This window comes from Nerophis ophidion, linkage group LG07 (assembly GCF_033978795.1).
Source record: "Nerophis ophidion isolate RoL-2023_Sa linkage group LG07, RoL_Noph_v1.0, whole genome shotgun sequence".
NCBI lineage: Eukaryota > Metazoa > Chordata > Actinopteri > Syngnathiformes > Syngnathidae > Nerophis > Nerophis ophidion.
This window is the reverse complement of record NC_084617.1, coordinates 3695672-3721450: the sequence shown is the minus strand read 5'-3', so window position 1 is coordinate 3721450 and position 25779 is coordinate 3695672. Positions and strand designations below refer to the sequence as shown.

The 25779-nt window shown below is 39.6% G+C and overlaps 1 protein-coding gene across 1 annotated transcript in view; it reads left to right on the top strand.

Moving 5' to 3' along the window:
* Positions 1 to 25779, top strand: part of myo15aa (myosin XVAa) — a 103769-nt gene that overhangs the window by 65656 nt on the left and 12334 nt on the right. Inside the window, exons 41-60 of the mRNA XM_061905204.1 lie at positions 1053 to 1168; positions 1240 to 1299; positions 3150 to 3225; positions 3325 to 3440; positions 3507 to 3625; positions 3699 to 3840; positions 5864 to 5975; positions 6049 to 6123; positions 7702 to 7904; positions 8037 to 8161; positions 8245 to 8293; positions 9547 to 9619; positions 12450 to 12523; positions 12687 to 12769; positions 12851 to 12981; positions 14591 to 14685; positions 14772 to 14849; positions 14954 to 15050; positions 19091 to 19251; positions 21443 to 21576. Coding sequence (XP_061761188.1) covers positions 1053 to 1168; positions 1240 to 1299; positions 3150 to 3225; positions 3325 to 3440; positions 3507 to 3625; positions 3699 to 3840; positions 5864 to 5975; positions 6049 to 6123; positions 7702 to 7904; positions 8037 to 8161; positions 8245 to 8293; positions 9547 to 9619; positions 12450 to 12523; positions 12687 to 12769; positions 12851 to 12981; positions 14591 to 14685; positions 14772 to 14849; positions 14954 to 15050; positions 19091 to 19251; positions 21443 to 21576 — 2119 coding nt within the window. The remainder of the gene's footprint in view (positions 1 to 1052; positions 1169 to 1239; positions 1300 to 3149; positions 3226 to 3324; positions 3441 to 3506; positions 3626 to 3698; positions 3841 to 5863; positions 5976 to 6048; positions 6124 to 7701; positions 7905 to 8036; positions 8162 to 8244; positions 8294 to 9546; positions 9620 to 12449; positions 12524 to 12686; positions 12770 to 12850; positions 12982 to 14590; positions 14686 to 14771; positions 14850 to 14953; positions 15051 to 19090; positions 19252 to 21442; positions 21577 to 25779) is intronic.

Genomic DNA, 25779 nt, shown 5'->3' with positions numbered 1-25779 from the left:
GCAATGATATTACGGACCTTTGATCCCTCAGGCGGTACTGCATCAAAAAACAACATCAGTGTGTAAAGGATATCACCACGTGGGCTCAGGAACACTTCATAAAACCACTGTCATTAACTACAGTTGGTTGCTACATCTGTAAGTGCAAGTTAAAACTGTTATGCAAAACAAAACCCATTTATCAACAACACCCAGGAATGCCGCTGGCTTCGCTGGGCCCAAGCTCATCTAAGATGGACTGATGCAAAGTGGAAAAGTGTTCTGTGGTCTGATGAGTCCACATTTCAAATATTATTTGGAAACAGAGGATGTGGTGTCCACCCGGATTGTTAAAGGCGCAAAATTCAAAAGCCAGCATGTGTGATGGTATGGGGGTGTATTAGTGCCCAAGGCATGGGTAACTTACACATCTGTGAAGGCACCATTAATGCTGAAAGGTCCATACGGGTTTTGGAGCAAAATATGTTGTCATCCATGCAACGTTATCATGGACGCCCCTGCTTATTTCAGCGAAACAATGCCAAGCCACGTGTTACAACAGCGTGGTTTCGTAGTAAAACATTTTCGATGGGAGACAGGTCTGCAGTCCAGACCTGTCTCCCATGGAAAATGTGTGGTGCATTATGAAGCGTAAAATAGGACAGCGGAGACCCCGGACTGTTGAAGGACTGAAGCTCTACATAAAACAAGAATGGTAAAGAATTCCACTTTCAAAGCTTCAACAATTAGTTTCCTCAGTTCCCAAACGTTTATTGAGTGTTGTTAAAAGAAAAGGTGATGTAACACAGTGGTGAACATGCCCTTTCCTAACTACTTTGGCACATGTTGCAGCCATGAAATTCTAAGTTAATTATCATTTGCAAAAAAAAATAAAGTTTATGAGTTCGAACATCAAATATGTTGTATTTGTAGCATATTTAACTGAATATGGGTTGAAAAGGATTTGCAAATCATTGTATTCCGTTTATATTTACATATGGAAACGGGGTTTGTACCATCACAATCTTGTTTCATGAAGTTTTGAAAGAATACATGCATACATGTGTGTCCAGTCTGCAGAGAGCTACCAGTAGAAGATGAGGTCATCCAGACTAAACTCCACAACAGAAGCAGTGATGAATATTACACCTACACCAATGTCCCCTGGAAACTGTACCTGAGGAAGGAGGTGTGTTCCCCTCTATGACTGTACACTGCACCTTCACTTCTTTTTATTCTCACTCTTTGCTCTTCTTCCAGGTGTTTTATCCCAAAGAGACCCTCAATCATCCACTGATGCTGGACCTGACCTTCAAACAGGTTGATTCACATACTAAGTACAGTATTCAACCTTAACCTGCTGAGAGCCAGTGTCCTCTGCAGTGGACATCTGTCTTTTTGCCTGAAATGTGTTCTCTGACAAAAGAAATAGACCAAAAAAGTTTGAACTGATGAAGCCTGAGAGGCAAAGTGAAGTGTCTTCTAGGATAATATAAACAGTCCAGTTGCAAGCGATTGAATGAGCTGAGATAATTTTTGAAGTATTTAGAAGCTAGTATAATTATAGTATTAAATAGGTATTCAGATGCTAGTATAAGTATAGTATTAAATAAGTACTTACAAGTTAGTGTAAGTATAGTATTAAATAAGTACTTACAAGTTAGTGTAAGTATAGTATTAAATAAGTACTTACAAGCTAGTATAGTATAAAATAAGTACTTACAAGCTAGTATAAGTATAGTACTAAATAAGTATTTAGATGCTAGTATACGTATATAATTAAATAAGTATTTAAAAGCTAGTATTAGTATATGATTAAATAAGTATTTAGAAGCTAGTATAAGTATTGCATTGAATAACTATTTAGAAGCTAGTATAAGTGTAGTATTAAATAAGTATTTAGAAGCTAATATAAGTATCGTATTAAATTAGTACTTACAAGCTATTATATATATAGTATTAAATAAGTAGTTACAATCTAGTATGACTATTGTATTAAATAAGTATTTTAAATGCTAGTATATGTATATAAGTATTTAGAAGCCAATATAAGTATAGTATTGAATAAGTACTTACAAGCTAGTATAAGTATAGTATTAAATAAGTATTTAGAATCTAGTGTATGTATATAATTAAGTAAGTATTTAAAAGCTAGTATAAGTATAGTATTAAAAACAATTTACAAGCTAGTATGACTATAGTATTAAATAAGTATTTAGAAGCTAGTATAAGTATAGTATTAAGTAAGTATTTAGAAGCTAGTATACGTATATAATTAAATAAGTATTTAGAAGCTAGTATAAATATAGTATTAAATAAGTATTTAGAAGCTAGTATAAGTATTGTAGTAAATAAGTATTTAGAAAGTAGTATACGTATATAATTAAATAAGTATTTAGAAGCTAGTATAAGCATAGTATTGAATAAGTATTCAGAAGCTAGTATTTGTATTTAATTAAATAAGTATTTAGAAGCTAGTACAAGTATTGTATTAAATAAGTATCTAGAAGCTGGTTTAAGTATATTATTAAATAAGTATTTGCAAGTTAGTATACGTATAGTATGAAATAAGAATTTAGAAGCTAGTATAAGTATAGTATTAAATAAGTATTTAGAAGCTCGTCTAAGTATAGTATTGAATATGTATTTTGATGCTATGCACTTTGGGCAACCCAGCTGTAGAAGCTAACTGTTAATGGCCGCTATAGTTTTAGTACCATAGTGTATTTGTTCATCCTATGGTAAAATCAGCTTTTCACCTGGCGGGTTTTATCGGGGATGAATAGGGAAGTCCTTCTTTAGCTGCTGTCTTGTTTTATCATATATTGCTGCCTTGGAACCTGTCAATGTTTACTTTTGTATGCAAAAAAATCCTGACTTTGGAGCAATGTTCACGGACTTTAGTATTTGCTTCACGTTACTTAATTCTCATTTTGTTTCATTTATATTTTGATTTTATTTTGTGTTGAAAATAAAAATAAAGATGTTTAAAAATATTTTTTTAAGACATCTTTTCTTACCACTCTGCATCCAGTGACCCCCAGGTCAATTGAGTTTGAGACCCCTGATGTAGAGAAATGTGAAATCCTGATATTTGGTTATGTCTTAAAAATATTTATTTTACAAAACCTCCTATTTGTGTAAATGCAATATTTGTATGGGTCCTGCAGGTCGTACATGACACCTTCTCTGAGGCCTGCATCCGTATCACCCAGGAGGAGCGACAGAAGATGAAAACTCTCCTAGGTATGTCAAGTCCCACAGATTTTAGGCTCTCACGGCCATCAGTGCTATCTTTGATCTCCAGTCTGTCACTGGAATAAATGTACTGTGGTTCTCCTGCAGTGGAAAACCAGGTGGATCAGACCTCAGGAACTCGGGATGAAAATGTGAAGAAGAAGGTGGTCGCCATGGCGAGAGACACGTGGGAGATCTACTTTTCTCGTCTTTTCCCAGCCTCAGTGAGCTCTCGGCAGTGAGTGGATGCAGTTGTGGGGAATGAAGTGATGAATGTTGTCATGTCGCAGGGCAGTGTGGGCACAGGTGTGCAGGTGCTGGCCGTGTCCCACCAAGGCATCAAGCTGCTCAAGCTGGTGAGGAGCAGCTCCAATGCTCCAGATTACTTCCGAGTGCTCAGACCTTACAGGTAGGTCTCGGTTCACTAGATTAGAGGTTACTAAATGATTAAAGCATTCCATGCAGTCTCACTTCCTGTCCAGCTACCCGGATATCCTGTTCGTCTCCATTCCGTCCAAGCACATGCTGGAGTTCAACCTGGTCAATGAGAAGCTTATACTGTTTTCTGCCAAGGCCCCGCAGGTCAAAAGCATGATTGACCACTTCCTGACCGAGATAAAGAAGGTCAGTGTGTTGTTTGTACACTTGAACTCTTAGATTGTGTCACACAGGACTCTGAATACACTATACTGCCAAAAGTATTTGGCCAGCCATCTAAATGATAAGAATCAGGTGTCCTAATCACTTGTATCAAATCAAGCACTTAGGCATGGAGACTGTTTCTACAAGCATTTGTAAAAGAATGGGCCGCTCTCAGTGATTTCCAGCGTGGAACTGTCATAGGATGCCACGTGTCTAACAAATCCAGTCGTGAAATTTCCTCGCTCCTAAATATTCCAAAGTCAACTTTATTATAAGAAAATAGAAGGATTTGGGAACAACAGCAACTCAGCCACCAAATGGTAGGCCACGTGAACTGATAGAGAGGTGGTCAGCGGATGCTGAAGCGCATAGAGTGCAATACTTTTTCATAACATGGTCACTACTGCCTAGTTTCTCTTGTTATATTCTTATTTTACTGTTATATTGTTATTCCCATTGTTTTTATTCTTTTTGTAATATTTCTCTATTTTGTTTCCTTTTAAACCCCCATTATTTACTTTTTTTTTTATATTTTATTTTAAATTTTTAAATTGATCTCAACTCTGTACACTGCTGCTGGAATTTTAATTTTCCTGAAGGAACTCTCCTGAAGGAATCAATAAAGTACTATCTATGTATCTATCTATCTATAGAGCTCCAAACTTCATGTGACCTTCCAATTAGCCCACGTACAGCACACAGAGAGTTTCATGGAATGGGTTTCCATGGCCGACCAGCTGCATCTAAGCCATACATCACCAAGTCATCACCAAGCCAAGTAAAGTGGTGTTTACATCTGTCAATCTGATGGACCAGTCTGGATTTGGAGCTTGCCAGGAGAACGCTACATTTCGGGCTGCATTGTACCGAGTGTGAAATTTGGTGGAGGAGGAATTATGGTGTGGGGTTGTTCTTCAGGAGTTGGGCTGGGCCCCTTAGTTCCAGTGAAAGGAGCTTTCAATGCTCCAGGATACCAAAACATTTTGGACAATTAAATGCTCCCAACCTTGTGGGTGTCACGCGTTGCGGCGCTCTTGCTGCGCGGAGTTGCCACTTCGTGGATGCACAACGACCAGTCAGGCAGGAGTGCAGATAAGAATTGTTTTTAATATATTAACAGAAAAGAACACTGATACAAAAATGGAAAAATAAAGCGCGTGCCTACGCACGGGAAGCTAATGCTAAACTTAGCTGGAGACAAAAAGTACAAAAATGTAACGTGCCGACCGCACGCGAAGCTAAGGCGGAACTTAGCACATGGAAAGACATAGAACAGAATACTTAACGTGACGTGTTGCATAAAGCAAACAATGGACCGAGGACGAACTAAGGAATCAGGTGGGCTTAAATACACAAATAATAATCGGAAACAGGTGTGTGACAGGAGCCCGTGAGGAGGAGCACAATACGTTGCCATGGTGACTAAAACAAACACGGAAGTGCTCAAACAAGGATCGGCAGAGTCCAGAAACAAACATGAAGAAGAACATATCAAAAGGCAAAACCATAAACGATCCGAGTCGCGGGTCGTGACAGTGGGGACAGTTTGGAGCGGGCCCCTTCCTCTTCCATCATGACTGTGCACAAAGTAAGGTCTATAAAGATGTGGATTACAGAGTCTGGTGTGGATGAACTTGACTGGCCTGCACATAGTCCTGACCTGTACCCTTTGGGATGAATTAGAACAGAAACTGAGAACCAGGCCTTCTCCACCAATATCAGTGTGTGACCTCACCAATGCGCTTTTGGAAGAACGGTGGAAAATTCCTATAAATGCATTCCGCAACCTTGTGGACAGCCTTCCCAGAAGAGTTGAAGCTGTAATAGCTGCAAAAGGTGGACCCACATCATATTGAACCCTATGGTTTAGGAATGGAATAATACTTCAAGTTCAAATGTGAGTCAAGGCAGGTGGCCAAATACTTTTGTCAATATAGTGTGTTGGCAGTTGTTGCTAAAACACTTAGATTGTGTCACACAGCAACATCGTGTTGTGTCGCTGCAGGACTCTGAATACGTGGTGGCGGTGAGGAACGACATCAACGAGGACAGGACGCTCCTCAGCTTCCACAAAGGTGACATCATCAGACTGCAGCGTATGGATGGCCTGGAGGCAGGTGAGATGCTCACTTCCACGTCCTCTCTTCTGAGTACAGTAAGTATTCATGTCTGTCAACATGTTGGTTGCAGGCAAAAGTTACGGCTGCATCGTGAAGAAAAAAGTCATGCTCCTGGAAGAACTTAAGAGAGACACACCTGACTTTGGTGGGTTAACAGGACTCGAAAACGGTTTCATGTTTTGTTACCTTGACTTACATCATAAGAATAATGCATTCAATTATTGTGCACATGTACAACCAATATGTTTTTGACACTACTCTACTCTGCTACCACAACTCCTACTATTTATGATATATGATGTATATTAATATCTGTGCAGTATATCATATTTTGGGACATTTAAGAAACAAAGAATGTAAAAATTAAAGTTATACATTTTTTTATTAAGTATTATTTTTCATGTTTAATAACAACAAATATTCCTATTAAAATATGATACAAAATTAATTTTAAGTCATGTTTGATAATAATAATTGATCATCCATCCACCCATTTCTACCGCTTATTCCCTTTGGGGTGGTGGGGGGCGCTGGTGCCTATCTCAGCTACAATCGGGCGGAGGGTGGTGTACACCCTGGACAAGTCGCCACATCATCACTGGGCTTAATATATCATATTGTTATTCAATAATGATAATAGTGCACTTTAGGATGACAGGGGATGCAAAATGATAACTACTGAAATAAACTACAACAAAAAACAGTGCAATACATTTTCATAACATCACTACTGCTTAGTTTCTCTTGTTATATTCTTATTTTTATATTCGTATTCTTATTGCTGCTTGTTATCTTTATTCTTATTGTTATATTTTCAATTTTATATCCATTTGTACCCCAATTATTTACCATTTATTATTTTTTGAATTTGATCTCAATTCTGTACACTGTTGTTGGACTTTTAATTTTCCTGAGGGAACTCTCCTGAAGGAATCAATAAAGAACTATCTATCCATCTATCTATCTATCTATCTATTTTTACACCATGGTCAAAAATGTAAACATGAAATAAATATTCTTTTCTCAGGAAATTGTAGAAAGAAAAAAAATCTCCTCCAAAATAGGGGTTGAAAATAGACAATACTGTAAATTAAAAAGTTTTTTCTGTAACTAGTATGTTTTTTTTAGAATAATGATAAACTTCTACTTTTGTCCGATTTGGGTTCATCTTTCCATTTTACCCAGCACTTCATATTTTACTCTGCATGTAATAATAATAATCATTAATAAAAGTACTAATAACAATAAACATACATGGCACGGTATTATGACTTTTGCTTTTTTACGACGATATTGTATTGGAGAAGCAATTTTTAAAAAATTGCGTGGATGAAAAAAATAATCATAAGCATATTTTACAGCAAAGGTTAAAATAATAACAGATACAATTTGAATTAGGAAAAAGTGACTTAAAAAGGGTGGCACTTAATTGGTGGGTTTTTGAAGACGTGATGTAAATGCATTTGTGTGTGTGTGTGTGTGTGTGTGTGTGTGTGTGTGTGTGTGTGTGTGTGTGTGTGTGTGTGTGTGTGTGTGTGTGTGTGTGTGTGTGTGTGTGTGTGTGTGTGTGTGTGTGTGTGTGTGTGTGTGTGTGTGTGTGTGTGTGTGTGTGTGTGTGTGTGTGTGTGTGTGTGTGTGTGTGTGTGCGTGCGTGCGTGCGTGCGTGCGTGCGTGCGTGCGTGCGTGCGTGCGTGCGTGCGTGCGTGCGTGCTTGTTTGTACAGGCTGGCGGTTCGGGGCTGTGTACGGTACGTCTGGGGTGTTTACCAGTGAAAATGTCCGACCCGTGGCCGCTCCTGACTTCCTACGTTTGCCAACCGAGAGGGCGGAGCCTCGTGACAGGCAGGGACGAGTCGCAGCCTCGGCCGCTGTTGCCGTAGCGATGGGCTCGTCGGTCGCCGCCCAGGAGCTTGACCGCTCCACAGAGGTAGAGACTGGAAATCAGTATAATATGACATAGTCCTTTTATTTTTCTACTGTAGAATTACACCTCCTGACCTTATTGTCAGGCACACCTGCATAGAACCTGTATCTCAGAATATTTGATGGATGTTTGCAGGTAGTGAAGGACTTGTGCGTGGACAGTCCGGGTGAAGAACTGGAGGATCTGTCTCAGTATGGCAGCCAGTATCACATCATTGAGTTTGCCAAGAGATACTTCAGAGAGGCACAGAGGAAGAGGAAGTAATTACAAGTCACGTACAAACCAAAGCATATACTTGCACTTTCACGAGTTCACCCCTGCTTGTATTTCATCCTGAAACCAGGAATGGGAGAGACTGTAGGGAGCCTGCTGATATGATCCAATTCTCCAAGGTAGGACTGTAGTTTGGATAAATAGTCTGCTCACTGATATCATTCAATTAATACCACCAAGGGTAAATAGTCGTGAAAAAAAGTTTACATATACTTATAAAGAACATAATGTCATGGCTGTCTAGAGTTTTCAATCATTTCTACAACTCGTATTTTTTTGTGATGCTTACTTGTTGGTCACAAAAAAACATTCATGAAGTCTGGTTCTTTTATGAATTTATTATGGCTCTGCTGAAAATGTGACTGGGTCAAAAGTATACATACAGCAATGTTAATATTTGCTTACATGTTCCTTGGCAAGTTTCACTGCATTAAGGCACTTTTGTTAGCCATCCACAAGCTTCTGCTTGAATTTTTGACCACAAAATTGTTGCAGTTTATCTAAATGTGTTGGTTTTCTGACATGGACTTGTTTCTTCAGCATTGTCCACACGTTTAAGTCAGGACTTTGGGAAGGCAATTCTAAAACCTTCATTCTAGCCTGATTTAGCCATTCCTTTACCACTTTTGATGTGTGTTTGGGGTCATTGTCCTGTTGGAACACCCAACTGCGCCCAAGACCCAACCTCCGGGCTGAAGGTTTTAGCTTGTCCTGAAGAATTTGGAGGTAATCCTCCTTTTTCAATGTTCCATTTACTCTTTGTAGAGCACCAGTTTCATTGGCAGCAAAACAGGCCCAGAGCATAATACTACCACCACCATGCTTAATGCTAGGAATGGTGTTCCTGGGATTAAAGGCCTCACCTTTTCTCCTCCACACATATTGCTACGTATTGTGGCCAAACAGCTCCATTTTTGTTTCATCTGACATCACATGGACAAAGATAAGACTTTCTGGAGGAAAGTTCTGTGGTCTTAAAAGTGTGGACAATGCTGCAGAAAGAAGTCCATGTCAGGAAACCAACAAATTTAGCTGAACTGCACCAACTTTGTCAAGAGGAGTGGTCAAAAATTGCAGTGAAGCTTGCCAAAGAACATGTAAGCAAATATAAACATTGCTGTATGTATACTTTTGACCCTCACATTTTCAGTAGAGCCATAATAAATTCATAAAAGAAGCAAACTTCATGAATGTTTTTTTGTGACCAACTAGTATGTGCGCCAGTCACTCCATCACAAAAAAACAAGAGTTGTAGAAAGTATTGGAAACTCAAGACAGCCATGACATGATGTTCTTTAGAAGTGTATGTAAACTTTTGACCACGACTGTATGTGCAATTTAAAAGGAATTGCCCTTCTTCCTGTCTCCCCAGTCTCCACTGCAGGAGTCTCTGATCGAGTTCTCAGACAGTGGAATGAATAGAGTGGCTGCTGACATCTCATCAGGTGAGACTATCAACTAGTTACCTACTTGGCGTATAGAAGTGGTAAATAGAGTGTGCAAACTATAACATTGGGAGAACTATTAGTGAGCATGTTGCAGGTGATCTTCCAAGACTGTGTTTACAATTGACAAGTGGTGCAGACCGCTTTAATGAAGGATTTTGCGTGTTATACGCAGCTTTCAGCATTCATGCTCATACTTGCGGCATTTTGCTTAGTATGCAAACATGCAGCATACAACTATAAATGTACAACTTTTTCTGGGCATTGTAGAAGCTGTACTGCAGTTCCATCTTCAACAGAACCCACTATTCTGCGCTCTTTGAAGCGCTGGCACTATAACCTCAAGCGTGCGCAGGAATGTTCCAGATGCAAGAAAATGCGTATTGCAAGAAAGATATAGAAGACATGTTAGCTTCTATACGTATATACCACAGATGGTGGCTGAGAACAACAGGGCCAAGGTTCTGTGGGACTTCAGCTTCCAGACTGACAAACAGCTTCTGGCTAACCAACCAGACATAGTGGTGGACAAAGAGCAAAAAAGGGTGGTGGTGATAGATGTGGCAATCCCAGCTGACGCCAACATTAAGAAGAAGGAACACGAGAAACTTTAGAAGTACCAAGGGTTGAAAGAGCAGCTGGAACCGATGTGGAAGGTCAAGGCTAGCGTGGTCCCCGTGGTAGTGGGGGCGCTCGGAACAGTAACCCCCAAACCGTGAGAGTGGCTCCAACAGATGCCAGGAACAACATCTGACGCCTCAGTCCAGAAGAGCGCAGTCTTAAGAACAGCCAAGATATTGCGCAGAACCCTCAAACTCCCAGGCCTCTGGTAGAGGACCCCAGCTTGAGGATGACACAGATACCACCCCACCGGGCTGAAAAGGAGATTTTTATATATGTATGTATGTGTGTGTGTGTGTGTGTGTGTGTGTGTGTATATGTATATATATATATATATATATATATATATATATATATATATATATATATATATATATATATATATATATATATATATATATATATGTATGTATGTATGTATGTATGTATGTATGTATGTATGTATGTATGTATGTATGTATATATATATATATGTATATATATATATATGTATATATATATATATGTATATATATATATATGTATATATATGTATATATATATATATATGTATATATATATATATATATATACATATATATATATATATATATATATATATATGTGTATGTATATGTATATATATATATATATATATATATATATATATATATACATATACATATATATACATATATATATATATATATATATATATATATATATATATATATATATATATATAGCCCTGCAATGAGGTGGCTACTTGTCCAGGGTGTACCCCGCCTTCCGCCCGATTGTAGCTGAGATAGGCGCCAGCGCCCCCCGCGACCCCATAAAAGGGAATAAGCGGTAGAAAATGGATGGATGGATATATATATATATATATATATATATATATAGATAGATAGTACTTTATTGATTCCTTCAGGAGAGTTCCTTCAGGAAAATTAAAATTCCAGCAGCAGTGTACAGAGTTGAGATCAATTTAAAAAAATTTAAAAAAAAAAGTAAAAAGTAAATAACGGGGGTTGAAATGGAAACAAAAGAGAAGTATTACAATAACAATAAAAAATAAAAAACAACAATGGGAATAAAATTATAACAGTAAAATAAGAATACAACGAGACAAAGTAGGTAGTAGTGACCATGTTATGAAAACGTATTGCACTGTTATTGTTTTGCATCCCCTGTCATGCTCGTACCCCCCGTCCCAGAGAGGAGTTGTACAGTCTAATGGCGTGTGGGACAAAGGAGTTTTTGAGTCTATTAGTCCTGCACTTGGGATGAAGCAGTCTAGCACTGAACAGGCTCCTCTGGCTATGCAGAGGGTGACTGGCATCATCCAGGATGCTCACTAGTTTGTCAACAGTCCTCTTCTCTGCCACTGTCACCAGTGAGTCCAGTTTCATTCCCATTGTAGAACCGGCCCGCCTGATCAGTTTCTCAAGTCTGGAGCTGTCCTTCTTAGATGTACCGCCCCCCCCAGCACACTACCATGTAGAACAGAACACTGGCAACCACAGACTGGTAGTACATCCACAGGAGTTTTCTACAAATGTTGAAGGAGTGCAGTCTCCTGAGGAAGTACAGCCTGCTCTGTCCTTTCTTGTACTGGTGGTCCGTGTTAACAGTCCAGTCCAGCTTATTGTCCACCCAAACCCCGAGGTACTTGAATGAGTCCACGGTCTGTACCTCAACTCCCTCGATCACAGTAGGTTGTGACCGTGGACTCGACCAAAGTCAATGACCAGCTCCTTGGTCTTTGACGGATTGAGCTGCAAGAGGTTCGTGTGGCACCAGACAACAAAGTCCCTCACCAGGTTCTGAAACTCCTCCTCCATATATGTATATATATATATGAGTCATGGGCAATGGGCTGAAATGGCGATGGCAGAAAAACGGTATATTATTAACATGTCTTATATATTAAAAAAAAAAATATATATATATATATTTATATATATATACATATATATCATTGAAGGGACACAATCCTTGCACTCTCTATTTGACTCATTTAAGAGTCACAATCCTCTGTGCATGAGCTTAGTAGATCAGTTGTGTTTGCACGTGTTTTAATACACACAAACATTTAGTAGATCATGTTTCTTCAACCATGCATACATATGGAACTTGCTTAAAATTGTCCAAAAATGTCAGATATCCTGAATCAACACAAAAAGGAACTAATATCTTGTATTCAATAATGACTTTTTTTTCCTGTCAGCCATCATGAAGTTCATGGGAGACCTGCCGTTGAAAGGTCAGACTGAGCAGGACCTTATCACTGTCATCCTGAAAGTACGTACAGACAAACACAATAATACTTCTTTCTGTCCATCTCCATCGTCTATCGCTTGTTGATCTTGGGGGTTGCGAGGGGGCCGCAGCCTATCCCAGCGACACCAGTGGACATTTTCCTGTCACCTTGTCTAATTTGGTGTCTCACGTGTCGTCCCTGCAGTTGAGTGCTGACCACGGCCTGATGAAGGATGAAACTTACTGCCAAGTGATGAAGCAAGTCACCGCCAACAACAGCAGCAAAACGTAATCATGACACATCTATTGATAGCAAGTGTATCGTCATGAATGTGCAAAGTTGTCTTATTGCCTGCTTGTGTTGTGTAGAGAAAGCTGCCAGAGAGGATGGAGGCTCATGTACATCTTGACTGCTTTCCATCGCTGTTCACACGTGATGAAGCCATTCCTCTTCAGCTTTCTACATGATGCCTGTGTTGGCATTGGCCTGCAGTACCAAGGTATGACACGCAATTCATTCTTGTCCTTAAATTCTACACACACAATACCGTATGTCACGCCGGGGTCGCATGATTTTGCGATGGTCGTTTCTTCAAGATGCAGAAGGACGTCCGAAAGCAGCGTGTAGGTAAGAAGGATGATGCATTCTATACGAGAAAAGGAACATGTGCGGATGGCACGGGAAACTTCAGTTGAGCTTAGCTAAAGTCTAGCCAACAGCGGAGCAAAAAACTAGTAATTCTAAACTCTTAAGAAGATAAATACCCTCACAAATGTTGCGTGTTGCGAACAAGACTGCCAGCCAGAGTATGGTTAAAAAGTTAAAAGTTAAAGTACCAATGACTCTCACACACGCCAGGTGTGGTGAAATTTGTCGTCTGCAATTGACCCATCCACTTTTTTTTTCCCTGTCTTTGGTATGACTCGGCTGGGGTTTAAACTCACAACCTACTGATCTCAGGGCAGAAACTCTAACCACTCGGCCACTGAGTATGTGCGGGAAGGTACAGAGCAGGAATAAATAGCTCTCTGATTAGTGACCAGGAGCAGGTGAGCGTCCTGACCACTAATCAGAGGCAGGTGACAATAATCAACACCCATTCCAACTAATATCAAACTAAACAAAACATAACCAAGGTTGCAAAGTTATTAAAAAAAAAAGAAAAATAGAAAATCACATGCACACAAGTATTCACTGCATTTGCTCAATACTTGATGGATGGATGGATGGATGCATAGATAGATAGATAGATAGATAGTACTTTATTGATTCCTTCAGGAGAGTTCCCTCAGGAAAATTTTAATTCCAGCAGCAGAGTAAAGAATTGAGGTATGATTTAAAAAGTAAATAAATAAATAAATAATATGTTATTGTTTTGCATCCTCTGTCATTTTAGTACTGCCAAAGGTGCATCAAAGCAAATATTGGCTCCGCTGTGAACGGGACTCTTGCTGCTGTGTTGGATCCGCTTTGGACTGGACTCTCGCGACTGTGTTGGATCCATTGTGGATTGAACTTTCACAGTATCATGTTAGACCCGCTCGACATCCATTGCTTTCCTCCTCTCTAAGGTTCTCATAGTCATCATTGTCACCGACGTCCCACTGGGTGTGAGTTTTCCTTGCCCTTATGTGGGCCTACCGAGGATGTCGTGGTGGTTTGTGCAGCCCTTTGAGACACTAGTGATTTAGGGCTATATAAGTAAACATTGATTGATTGATTGATTGTGCAACGGCAGTGAATACTTATGTACATGTTTTTTGTTGTTCTATTTGTAATAGATTTTCACTACTAGAAAAACAACTTTTCACATTGTCATTATGGCGCATTGTCTGTAGAATATTAAGGACAAAAATAAATTAATTCTATTTTGGGGTAAGGCTGTAACATAACAGGATGTGGGAAATGTGAAGCGCTGTGAATACTTTCCAGATGAACCGTGTTTATTCACCCATCCTTATGCCATATCTAAGCATCCTTCCAGTCATTCACCATCAATCCAAAAGTGACCACACACCTATTCTTCATCCATCAATGGATGTATCCAACCACAATCACCTAACATTTCATGCATCCATCCAGTGATTGTCAGTCTTCTCCACTGACAGGCATCGCCAAGGCATGTGAGCAGAATCTGAGGAAAACATTTCAATATGGAGGACGTGTACGGTATCCCAACACCATGGAACTGAAAGCCATGATGGTCAGTCTCCTTTGCGGTTATTCTCTACTATTGTTGTACACTCCAAACTACATGCGGGAGCTTTCTGATTGTTTGTGTATGCACAGGCTGGGCGGAGCTCTAAAAGACAGCTCTTCCTGTTGCCGGGCGGCATTGAAAGGCACTTGAAAATCAAGACATGCTCTGTAAGCTCATTCAGAAAATGAAATGCAAATGAACCGTCTTGGACAGTTTTAGGTCCACATGGATGAAAACATCCATGCAGACCATATTTATTTCTGCACTTTAGGTCGCTTTGGATGCTATTGAGGAGCTCTGCTATGAAATGGACCTACACAGAGTGGAAGCCTTGGATGAATATGCCATATTTTTGGTCACACACAAAGGTAATCAGGTTTTACTCTTAAAAGCCTACTGAGGTGAAGTGAAGTGAATTATATTTATATAGCGCTTTTCTCAAGTGACTCAAAGTGCTTTACATAATGACACCCAATATCTAAGTTACATTTAAACCAGTGTGGGTGGCACTGGGAGCAGGTGGGTATAGTGTCTTGCCCAAAGACACAACGACAGTAACTAGGATGGCACAAGCGGGAATCGAACCTGCAACCCTCAAGTTGCTGGCACGGCCACTCTACCAACCGAGCTATGCCGGTTGGTAGACTGAAATGAGATGTTCTTATTCAAACGGGGATAGCAGGTCCATTCTATGTGTCATACTTCATCATTTCGCGATATTGCCATATTTTTGCCGAAAGGATTTAGTAGAGAACATCCACGATAAAGTTTGCAACTTTTGGTCGCTAATAAAAAAGCCTTGCCTGTACCGGAAGTAGCAGACGATGTGTGCATGACGTCACGGGTTGTGGAGCTCCTCACATCTGAACATTGTTTACAATCATGGCCACCAGCAGCGAGAGCGATTCGGACCGAGAAAGCGACGATTTCCCCATTAATTTGAGCGAGGATGAAAGATTCGTGGATGAGGAAAGTGAGAATGAAGGACTAGAAAAAAAAGACTAGAGGGCAGTGGGAGCGATTCAGATGTTATCAGACGCATTTACTAGGATAATTCTGGAAAATCCCTTATCTGCTTATTGTGTTACTAGTGTTTTAGTGAGATTATATGGTCGTACCTGTACAACCTGAAGGTCGGCCCCGCACCTTTCTTCAGCACCAGTCGACGGGTGGTGGCGATGCCCATCTCTGCCCTTTGCAAGGAACCCTCTTCGAAACACGATCTTTCGAAATGATCGCTGCATAATACACTGTACTTTGTGTGTTCGCTTGACATCTCTGTTCCATAGTAAAGCTTGACTGTCATCTTTCGGGAATGTAAACAATGAAACACCGGCTGTGTTTGTGTTGCTAAAGGCGACCGCAATACACCGCTTCCCACCTACAGCTTTCTTCTTTGATGTCTCCATTTTTCATTGAACAAATTGCAAAAGATTCAGCAACACAGGTGTCCATAATACTGTGGAATAATGCGATGAAAACAGACAACTTATAGCTGGGAACGGTGCTGGAACAAAATGTCCTCTACAATGCGTGACATCACGCGTACACATCATCATACCGAGACGTTTCAGCAGGATATTTTGGCGCGAAATTTAAAATTGCAATTTAGTAAACTAAAGCGGCCGTATTGGCATGTGTTGCAATGTTAATATTTCATCATTGATATATAAAGTATCAGACTGCGTGGTTGTTAGTAGTGGCTTTCAGTAGGACTTTAAGTTATGTTCCATGGCACAGGGGCCAGGTCAAGTAGAACAGTGGTCCCCAACCACCGGTCCGTGACGCATTTGCTACCGGGCCGCAGAAAAACATGAAATAATTAATAAAGGACTGCATTTTCTCGCACTTAACTGTCCCACTAGACCAGGGGTGTCAAACTTGTTTTCATTGAGGGCCACACCGCAGTCATGGCTGTCATCTAGCAAAGACCAAGGCCTATCTCTCCCAGAGCGACCTGGAGACTGTTACCCACGCCTTCATCACGCACCGGCTAGACTACAACAATTCACTGTATGCTGGCATTGATCAGGCATCACTCCGCCGTTTGCAGCTTGTGCAAAACGCGGCTGCCTGTCTCCTCACCAGCACCAAAAAAACGCGAGCACATCACCCCAGTCCTGGCCTCACTCCACTGGCTCCGTCCGTTACCGCATTGATTTTTGTCAGTACTTGGACTATGAGGTGGTTGTCTTCCCGAGATGCAAGTGAACTTTTTCCGTAGATGGCATGAAGGTAAACACATCTTTTATTTTAACACTGTAACTGCACAAAAAAAGGCAAACAAAAAGCGCGCACAATGGCGGCACAAAAACTTGGCTGTGAAAACAAAACTTGCACTAAGGCAAAACTATGAACATAAAACAAAAACTTGCACTGTGGCATAAATAACGAGAAAACTTACTTGGAACGGAACGAGAACGGGACATGGATCATTGGCATGAATTACAAGGTGCGTAGCAGGTGATGGAGGCTGATATTGCCAGAATGAACAACAGAAACAGACAGGCTTAAATAATACTGTGGTGATTAGTGAAAACAGGTGTGAGACATGAGGACAGGTGAACTCTAATGGGTAGTCATGATGACAAAACAAACCAGGAAGTGCAAAAACAGGAACTGAGTGGCCAAAAAACAAACAGAACATGACTAAAACAAAACATGATCACATAGGCATGACCATTTTAAATTGCTTTTTAAATCCTTAAATGGTCTGGCCCCACAATACTTGACCGAGCTTCTGTATCACCATACCTCGTCTAGAGCCCTAAAGTCAGCTGACCAACTGCTGTTGGCGGTCCCTAGATCCAGGCCAAAGACCAGAGGGGACAGAGCCTTTTCCGTTGCCGCCCCAAAGCTCTGAACAGCCTTCCGCTCCACATTAGGTCAGCCCAGAGCCTGGGGGTTTTCAAAACCCTTCATAAGACCTACCTCTCCTTGCTGGCATTTGACCTGAGCTGAGTCTGCCCACTAGGCCACCATTTCTAGTCCTACCCCCCCACCCCTTTGCTCTAGTTCTATTTTTTCTATTTGTCGCACTTTTTATTACTATGATTTTCATTTAGCAAATGTTTTACTTTTTATTCGAGCCCATTTCTTTTTGCACTATTTTGTTCAGCTCATTCATTGTTTATGTTCTTTTTTTGTTTTCTGTTACTGTTGCTCTATGCTTTTTTTTAACCTGTAAAGCACTTTGGTTCAATTTAAAAGTTGTTGTAAATGTGCTATATAAATAAAATAGATTTGATTTGACTTAACTAGAACACCGCTTGTAACAGTAAATAAGTAATGAATTTGCCTATGAAATAAATATATATTTTTTTTATTTCTTACATAAAGAGTAAAAAAAAAATCTGCAGATGTTACCACTGTTTTTACAGAAAAAAAGTTGCCGGACTTATACAGGAAAATATAAATGGTGTTTTTTTAAATTATTATTATTTTTACAACATATTACTAGGAATACAGTAGCTATGTTTAATTTTATTTTGGCAACTCAGCTGCCAGTTGTTTACAATAATAAAATGTGCAACCATGAAATCATTAACCGTGGATTTAAAAAAAAAAAACTGACCGCTCAGTCGACAGAATTTTACTGTAAAAAATCAAACATTGGTCGTTTTTTTTGTTTTTTTTTTTCAAACTTACAGTAATATGCTGTAAAAAAACTCTAAATTTTACAGTCATTTTTATAGTGGACAATTGGATTTATAATGTTCTTCAAAACCATAAGTTAAGCAGATATTTAAGTAATTATTTGGATTTTGACCAACAAAGTCAAATAATATAGTATTTTTTTGCAATATTGGACACAATTTTTTCCCCTGTCAAAGTAGAAAAAAAAACGTAATTCTTTTAGTAAGAAAATAAGAAAATAAAGAAAGAAAATATAAGGTATTTTGTTGAGACATTATTTTCAGGCTTTGGTGGGCCATATAAAATGACATGGAGGGCCAGATTTGGTCCGCGGGCCTTGAGTTTGACACCTGTGCACTAGACACACTAATGAGCTTGTTTATAGATGCGCAATAAAACTCTTCATAGGAAGTTGCCGTTTCTTATAAAATTCCTCCTAGGAATTCAGCATTTGTTATAACTTTGTGACATGATACAATGCACATTTATGAACATATCAAATATAAACGTGACAGACTGTATAGCCAAAGGCTGATTTCCAACTGCATCTCAGTGCAAAGAAACACTAATTCAGCATTATAGTTAGTTGTATTTTTCATGCACTTCATTTTGCTGTATTTATCTGGCACAAGTGGAAAGCAAGTTCCTGAAAATAATGCCAACATTAAACCGGTGCATGGTGCAAAAAAGGTTGGGGACCATTGCAGTAGAAGACATTCAGTGCAGCACATCGTTTGTTCTTTAAATGCTAAACTGTGTGGGTTTTTTTTAGGTCGGAATGTTCGTCCCCTAAACAAGAGAGAGTACATTCTGGATGTTACTACGGAAGCAGAACCAGTGGATGCCAACTACAGTCTTTGGTTCAGAAGAGTCATATGGAGTTTGGCTTTGAAACTGGATAATGAACTCTATGTTACCATGCATTACAACCAGGTAAATATACTGCTCAAAAAGGTTAATTATGTCTTCTTATTCATATACTCTTTCAAATTTTCTTGTACCGTATTTTTCGGAGTATAAGTCGCTCCGGAGTATAAGTTGCACCTGCCGAAAATGCATAATAATGAAGGAACAAAACATATATAAGTCGTACTGGAGTATAAGTTGCATTTTTTGGGGACATTTATTTGATAAAATCCAACACAGAGAATAGACATTTGAAAGGCAATTGAAAATAAATAAAGAATACTGAACAACAGGCTGAATAAGTGTACGTTATATGACGCATAAATAACCAACTGAGAAGGTGTGTAACGTTTGCTGGGCATAGTGATGCCGGTTTAGTTCTTCCGTCAGGCAAGAACACAGCGTACGGTAAGAAATAAAAATGTATTTAACTAAAAACAGGCTAAGAAAAGGCAAACCTAAAGCGCTAGCATGGGAGCTAGGGAAACAAACAAAAACACTTACACTTGGCACAAAAGGCAAAACAAAAACACCTAGCATGAGAGCTAGAGAAAAACAAGGCGTAAAAAGCGCCAAAGCTAGCGAGTATAAACATAGAACAGCAGTCGTCACTTGTTGCGTGAAAGCAAATTAGGATCCGAGAAAGAAAGAACAAAAGAGGCAGGCTTAAACACGGCAGTAATCAAGAGAAACAGGTGTGTGTAGAAAGCAAGGGGCAGGTGAAACTAATAAGCTACCATGGTGACAGAACAAACAGGAACTAAGGATGTAAAAACAACAGAGTGTGATACAAAATGGAACTAAACAAGAATATGGAATGGTCCGGGCATCGGATAATAATTGGTATGTTAACGTAACATACAGTATTTTGGTAAGAGTCATTCAAATAACTATAACATATAGAACATGCTATACGTTTACCAAACAATCTGTCACTCCTAATCGATAAATTAGATGAAATCTTATACGTCTAGTCTCTTACGTGAATGAGCTAAATAATATTATTTGATATTTTTCGGTATTGTGTTAATAATTTCACACATAAGTCGCTCCTGAGTGTAAGTCGCAGCCCTGGCCAAACTATGAAAAAAACTGCGACTTATAGTCCGAAAAATACGGTAATCAGACAATATTTTCGGTATATTTAGATGGAATCTTTACCTGACAGGTTTTGACTGTCATCTGCAGTCTTCTTCAGAAGGGTCACCTGACCACTGTGACGTGTCGCCTGTCAGATGTTCTTATAGGCGTGGCCAACCAGGTAGACGGCCGGAAAAAACAAGTAAAACATTTTTTTTTAATCAAAAAAAGGGGGAACAATAGGTAAAACATAAGGAAAACAGAACAAAGAAGAAACTCGAAGAAAAACCTGAAATAAAGAACAAAGAGGTCATAATCTTACCGTACATCAGGAGAGCAACTGAACCAATACAGCGGGTCAGGAAAAAACACAAAATAAACAGCACAGTTAAACCTCACACAAAAACAAGACAGTTACTTCTACATCCAAAAGACAAAATAGAAGAAGACAAGAAATGTGTAAATCACGCAAAGAAATCATACATGAAAGAAACAGGGAGGACATTCAACACAAGGAAGAAGGAACATCAGGAAGAATGCGAAAAAGAGACAACTGGAAGGTTTACAAGAAGCCTAAAACAAAAATCCGAACAGGAAATCTTCAAATCAGCCATATCAGATCATTGCAAAATAATATACCACATCATGGACCGGGACAACGGCAAAATCATCGGCAGAGAAAGTAAAAAAATTCAAACGATGAATTAAGGAGGCGATCGAACTAAGGAAGCGGCCCAAGGAAACCATCAATCGGGATGAAGGAGCATTCATGCCCTGGAATACCTGGGACTACCTCCTCTATTAACCATCAAACGGAGGGGTGGCGGGAAGCCAACCAGGTAGACTTGACACTGCCTGGATGGCCACGCCTATAAGAATAGCTGATAGGCCACACGTCACAGTGGTCAGGTGACCGTTCTGAAGAAGACTGCAGATGGCAGTCGAAACATGTCAGGTAAAGATTCCATCTAAATATACCGAAAATATTGTCTGATTACAAGACAATTTGCAGGAATATAGGTAAATAAACTGTACATTTTTGGTTCAGGTGAGGCATCAATTTGCAGGCTATAACTCAATATATAGATTTGTTCTGCTCCCACAGCAGGTGATAAATTCTAGTGTTCATATGTGTCAGGTGTTGCCAGATTACCTGAAGGCCTTGCTGAGTGTGGTTCCTCAGGCAAAGGCCAGTGGACAACATCTGCAGCAGATTGCCAGACTGGCTGCCCTACAGCACCGTGCCAAAGACACCACCTATCTGCCCACCACGTAAATACATGCAGACACTCGACAATGCATGTTGTGCTCAGTAGCAACATCTTATACACACCTTGTTTGGCAGGACAACAACAAGGCTGATATAAGAGCTACTGTGTGTAGAACAAATACAATATAACCAAAAGAGACAATTCCTGAAGGAATTGCGTGTGAATGCTCCAATGCTGAAGTTGAAGTTAAATGCTGACAGAATGTACAAACCCCGTTTCCATATGAGTTGCAAAATTGTGTTAGATGTAAATATAAACAGAATACAATGATTTGCTAATCCTTTTCAACCCATATTCAGTTCAATGCACTACAAAGACAACATATTTGATGTTCAAACTCATAAACTTTATTTTTTTTGTAAATAATAATTAACTTAGAATTTCATGGCTGCAACACTTGCCAAAGTAGTTGGGAAAGGGCATGTTCACCACTGTGTTACATCACCTTTTCTTTTAACAACACTCAATAAACGTTTGGGAACTGAGGAAACTAATTGTTGAAGCTTTGAAAGTGGAATTCTTTCCCATTCTTGTTTTATGTAAAACTTCAGTCGTTCAACAGGCCGGGGTTTCCGCTGTCGTATTTTATGCTTCATAATGCGCCGCACATTTTCGATGGGAGACAGGTCTGGACGGCAGGCGGGCCAGGAAAGTACCCGCACTCTTTTTTTACGAAGCCACGCTGTTGTAACATTTGTCTTGCTGAAATAAGCAGGGGCGTCCTTGATAACGTTGCCTGGATGACAACATATGTTGCTCCAAAACCTGTATGGACCTTTCAGCATTAATGGTGCCTTCACAGATGTGTAAGTTACCCATGCCTTGGGCACTAATGCACCCTCATACCATCACACATGCTGGCTTTTTAACTTTGCACCTATAACAATCCGAATGGTTATTTTCCTCTTTGTTCTGGAGGACACCACGTCCTCTGTTTCCAAATATAATGTAAAATGTGGACTCGTCAGACCACTGAACACCTTTCCACTTTCCCTCAGTCCATCTTAGGTGAGCTCGGGCCCAGCCAAGCCGGCGGCATTTCAGGATATTGTTGATAAATGGGTTTGGCTTTGCATAGTAGAGTTTTAACTTGCACTTACCGATGTAGCGACCAACTGTAGTTACTGACAGTGGTTTTATGAAGTGTTCTTAAGCACATGTGGTGATATCCTTTACATACACACTGATGTTGGTTTTTGGTGCAGTACCGCCTGAGGGATCAAAAGTCTAATATCATCGCTTACGTGCAGTGATTTCTCCAGATTCTCTGAACCTTTTGATGATTTTACGGACCGTAGATGGTAAAATCCCTAAATTCCTTGCAATAGCTTGTTGAGAAATGTTGTTCTAAAACTGTTCGACAATTTGCTTTCAAATTGGTGACCCTCACCCCATCCTTGTTTGTGAATTACTTAGCATTTCATGGAAGTTGCTTTAATACCCAATCATGGCACCCACCTGTTCCCAATTAGCCTGCACACCTGTGGGATGTTCCAAATAAGTGTTTGATGAGCATTCTTCAACTTTATCAGTATTTATTGCCACCTTTCCCAACTTCTTTGTCACTTGTTGCTGGCATCAAATTAAAAAGTTAATGAATTTTTTATTTTTTTGTATCAGTTTTAACATTAAATATGTTGTCTTTGTAGCATATTCAACTGAATATGGGTTGAAAATGATTTGCAAATCATTGTATTCCATTTACATTTAACACAATTTCCCAACTAATATGGTAACGGGGGTTGTAGTATGCATGTAAGAATAGTTTGAATGTTGGAATGGTTTGAAATTCCAGGAAAATCGGAATTTGGTTTGGAACTTTGGAAAGTGTAGTTGGAATGTCCAAAGAGGGGTGGAATGTGTTAATGTTGGAATGGTTTGAATAGGTTGGAAAATGTGGGAATTGTGAAACTTGGAAAAATGTCCCATTCATTTAATTGGGAACTACCTGGAATTCGGGGAATTTTGGGAAAATCAGGATTTAAGGAGCTGAGCCGGAAGGCAAAGCTCTCAATTTACCGGTCGATCTACGTTCCCATCCTCACCTTTGGTCATGAGCTTTGGGTCATGACCGAAAGGATAAGATCACGGGTACAAGCCGCCAAAATGAATTTCCTCCACTGGGTGGCGGGTCTCTCCCTTAGAGATAGGGTGAGAAGCTCTGCCATCCGGGAGGAACTCAAAGTAAAGCCGCTGCTCCTCCACATGGAGAGGAGCCAGATGAGGTGGTTCGGGCATCTGGTCAGGATGCCACCCGTACGCCTCCCTAGGGAGGTGTTTAGGGCACGTCCAACCGGTAGGAGGCCACGGGGAAGACCCAGGACACGTTGGGAAGACTATGTCTCCCGGCTGGCCTGGGAACGCCTCGGGATCCCCCGGGAAGAGCTAGACGAAGTGGCTGGGGAGAGGGAAGTCTGGGCTTCCCTGCTTAGGCTGCTGCCCCCGCGACCCGACCTCGGATAAGCGGAAGAAGATGGATGGATGGATGGACTAGGAGCATGAATGTCCTGAATGAGCTGAATTGGTCGGTGTTAGAATTGCTTTAATCGGTCAAGAAATGTTGAGGAGTAAATGGTATAAGGGAATTTCTGGAAAATCTGGAATTTTTTGGAACTTGGAAAAAAGGTAGTTTGAATTTCCAGAATGGTGCATTGTGTTGAAAGTGGAATGGTTTGAATGGGTCAAAGAATGTGGAGATTGTGGAAGTTTGAAAAATGGCCAATTTATTTTGAATGGGGAAAATGCTAAAATAAAAAGGAACTATGGGAAATCCGGGATTTTTTTTTTTTTTAGAATTGTTGAAGTAGAACACACAATTTCTGAGCAGGCTGAATATTTTGAAGTTGGAAGGGTTTGAATCAGATGAAAAATGCGGAAATTGCGGAACTTTGAGGAATGTACCATTTGATTTCAATGGGAATTAAAAAAAAATGGGAAAGTGGAAATTTTATTGAAAATGGTTAAAAACTTGAATGATCAGAATGAGTTGAAATGGTTGGTGTAGAAATTTTTCAAATCGGTTGAGAAATGTTGCAGTAGTAACATGTTGAATTGAGAAATGGTATTATGAAATTCCTGGAATTTCGGTAAAACCGGGAATTTTTCCACTTAACAAAACAACTTAGTTTTTTGTCCTGATTAAGATGAATGTTTTGACGATGGAATGGTTGAAATGCGTTGAAAAAGGTGTAAGGAGTAGTCGCCAGAAAAAGGGTGGAAATAGGGCTTTGGAAAACAAGATAGTCTGGAAAATCGTGGAATTTTTTGGAACTTACAAAAAAGGGAAGTTTGAATTTCCAGAGTGGTGGAATGTGTTGAAGGTGGAATGGTTTGAATAGGTTGAAAAATGTGGGAATGGTGGAAGTTTGAAAAATGGCCAATTCAATTTTATTGGGAAAAATGTCCCGGGAAAGCTGGAATTCTGGGGAATTTTTGGAATTTGTCAAGGGAAAGCCGGCGATTCCTGAACAGGCTGAATATTTTGAAGTTGGAAGGGCTTAAATCAGATGAACAATTTGGAAATTGTGGAACTTTGAAGAATGTCCCATTGATTTCTATAGCAATTTAAAAAAAATTAATGGAAAAGAGGGAATTTTCTTGAAAATGGTAAAAAACTTGAATAGTCAGAATAAGTTGAAATGGTTGGTGTTGAAATTTTTACAAATCGGTCGAGAAATGTTGAAATAGTAACATGTTGTATTGAGAAATAGTATTACGAAATTCCTGGAATTTCGGTAAAAGCGGAAATTTTTCCAGTTCAAATACAACTTTATTTTTGCTGATTATGAGGAATGTTTTGACGATGGAACTGTTGAAATGCGTTTAAAAATGTGGAAGGAGTAGTCTCTAATAAAAGGGTGGAAATAGGGCTTTGGAAAACAAGAAATTCTGGAAAATCCTGGAATTTTTTTTTAACTTGGAAAAAGGGAAGTTTTAATTTCCAGAGTGGTGGAATAGGTTGAAGGTGGAATGGTTTGAATAGGTTGAAAAATGTGGAAATGGTCAAAGTTTGAAAACAAGCCAATTCAATTTGAATGGGAAAAATGGCCCAGAAAAACTGGAATTATGGGGAATTTGGGAATTTTTGGAATTTGTCAAGGGAAAGCCCACGATTCCTGAATAGATTGAAAGGTTTGAAGTTGGAATGGTTTGAAGCTGGTGAAAAATGTGGAAGGTAGAGCACGCCAAAATCTGGAGAAAAAGA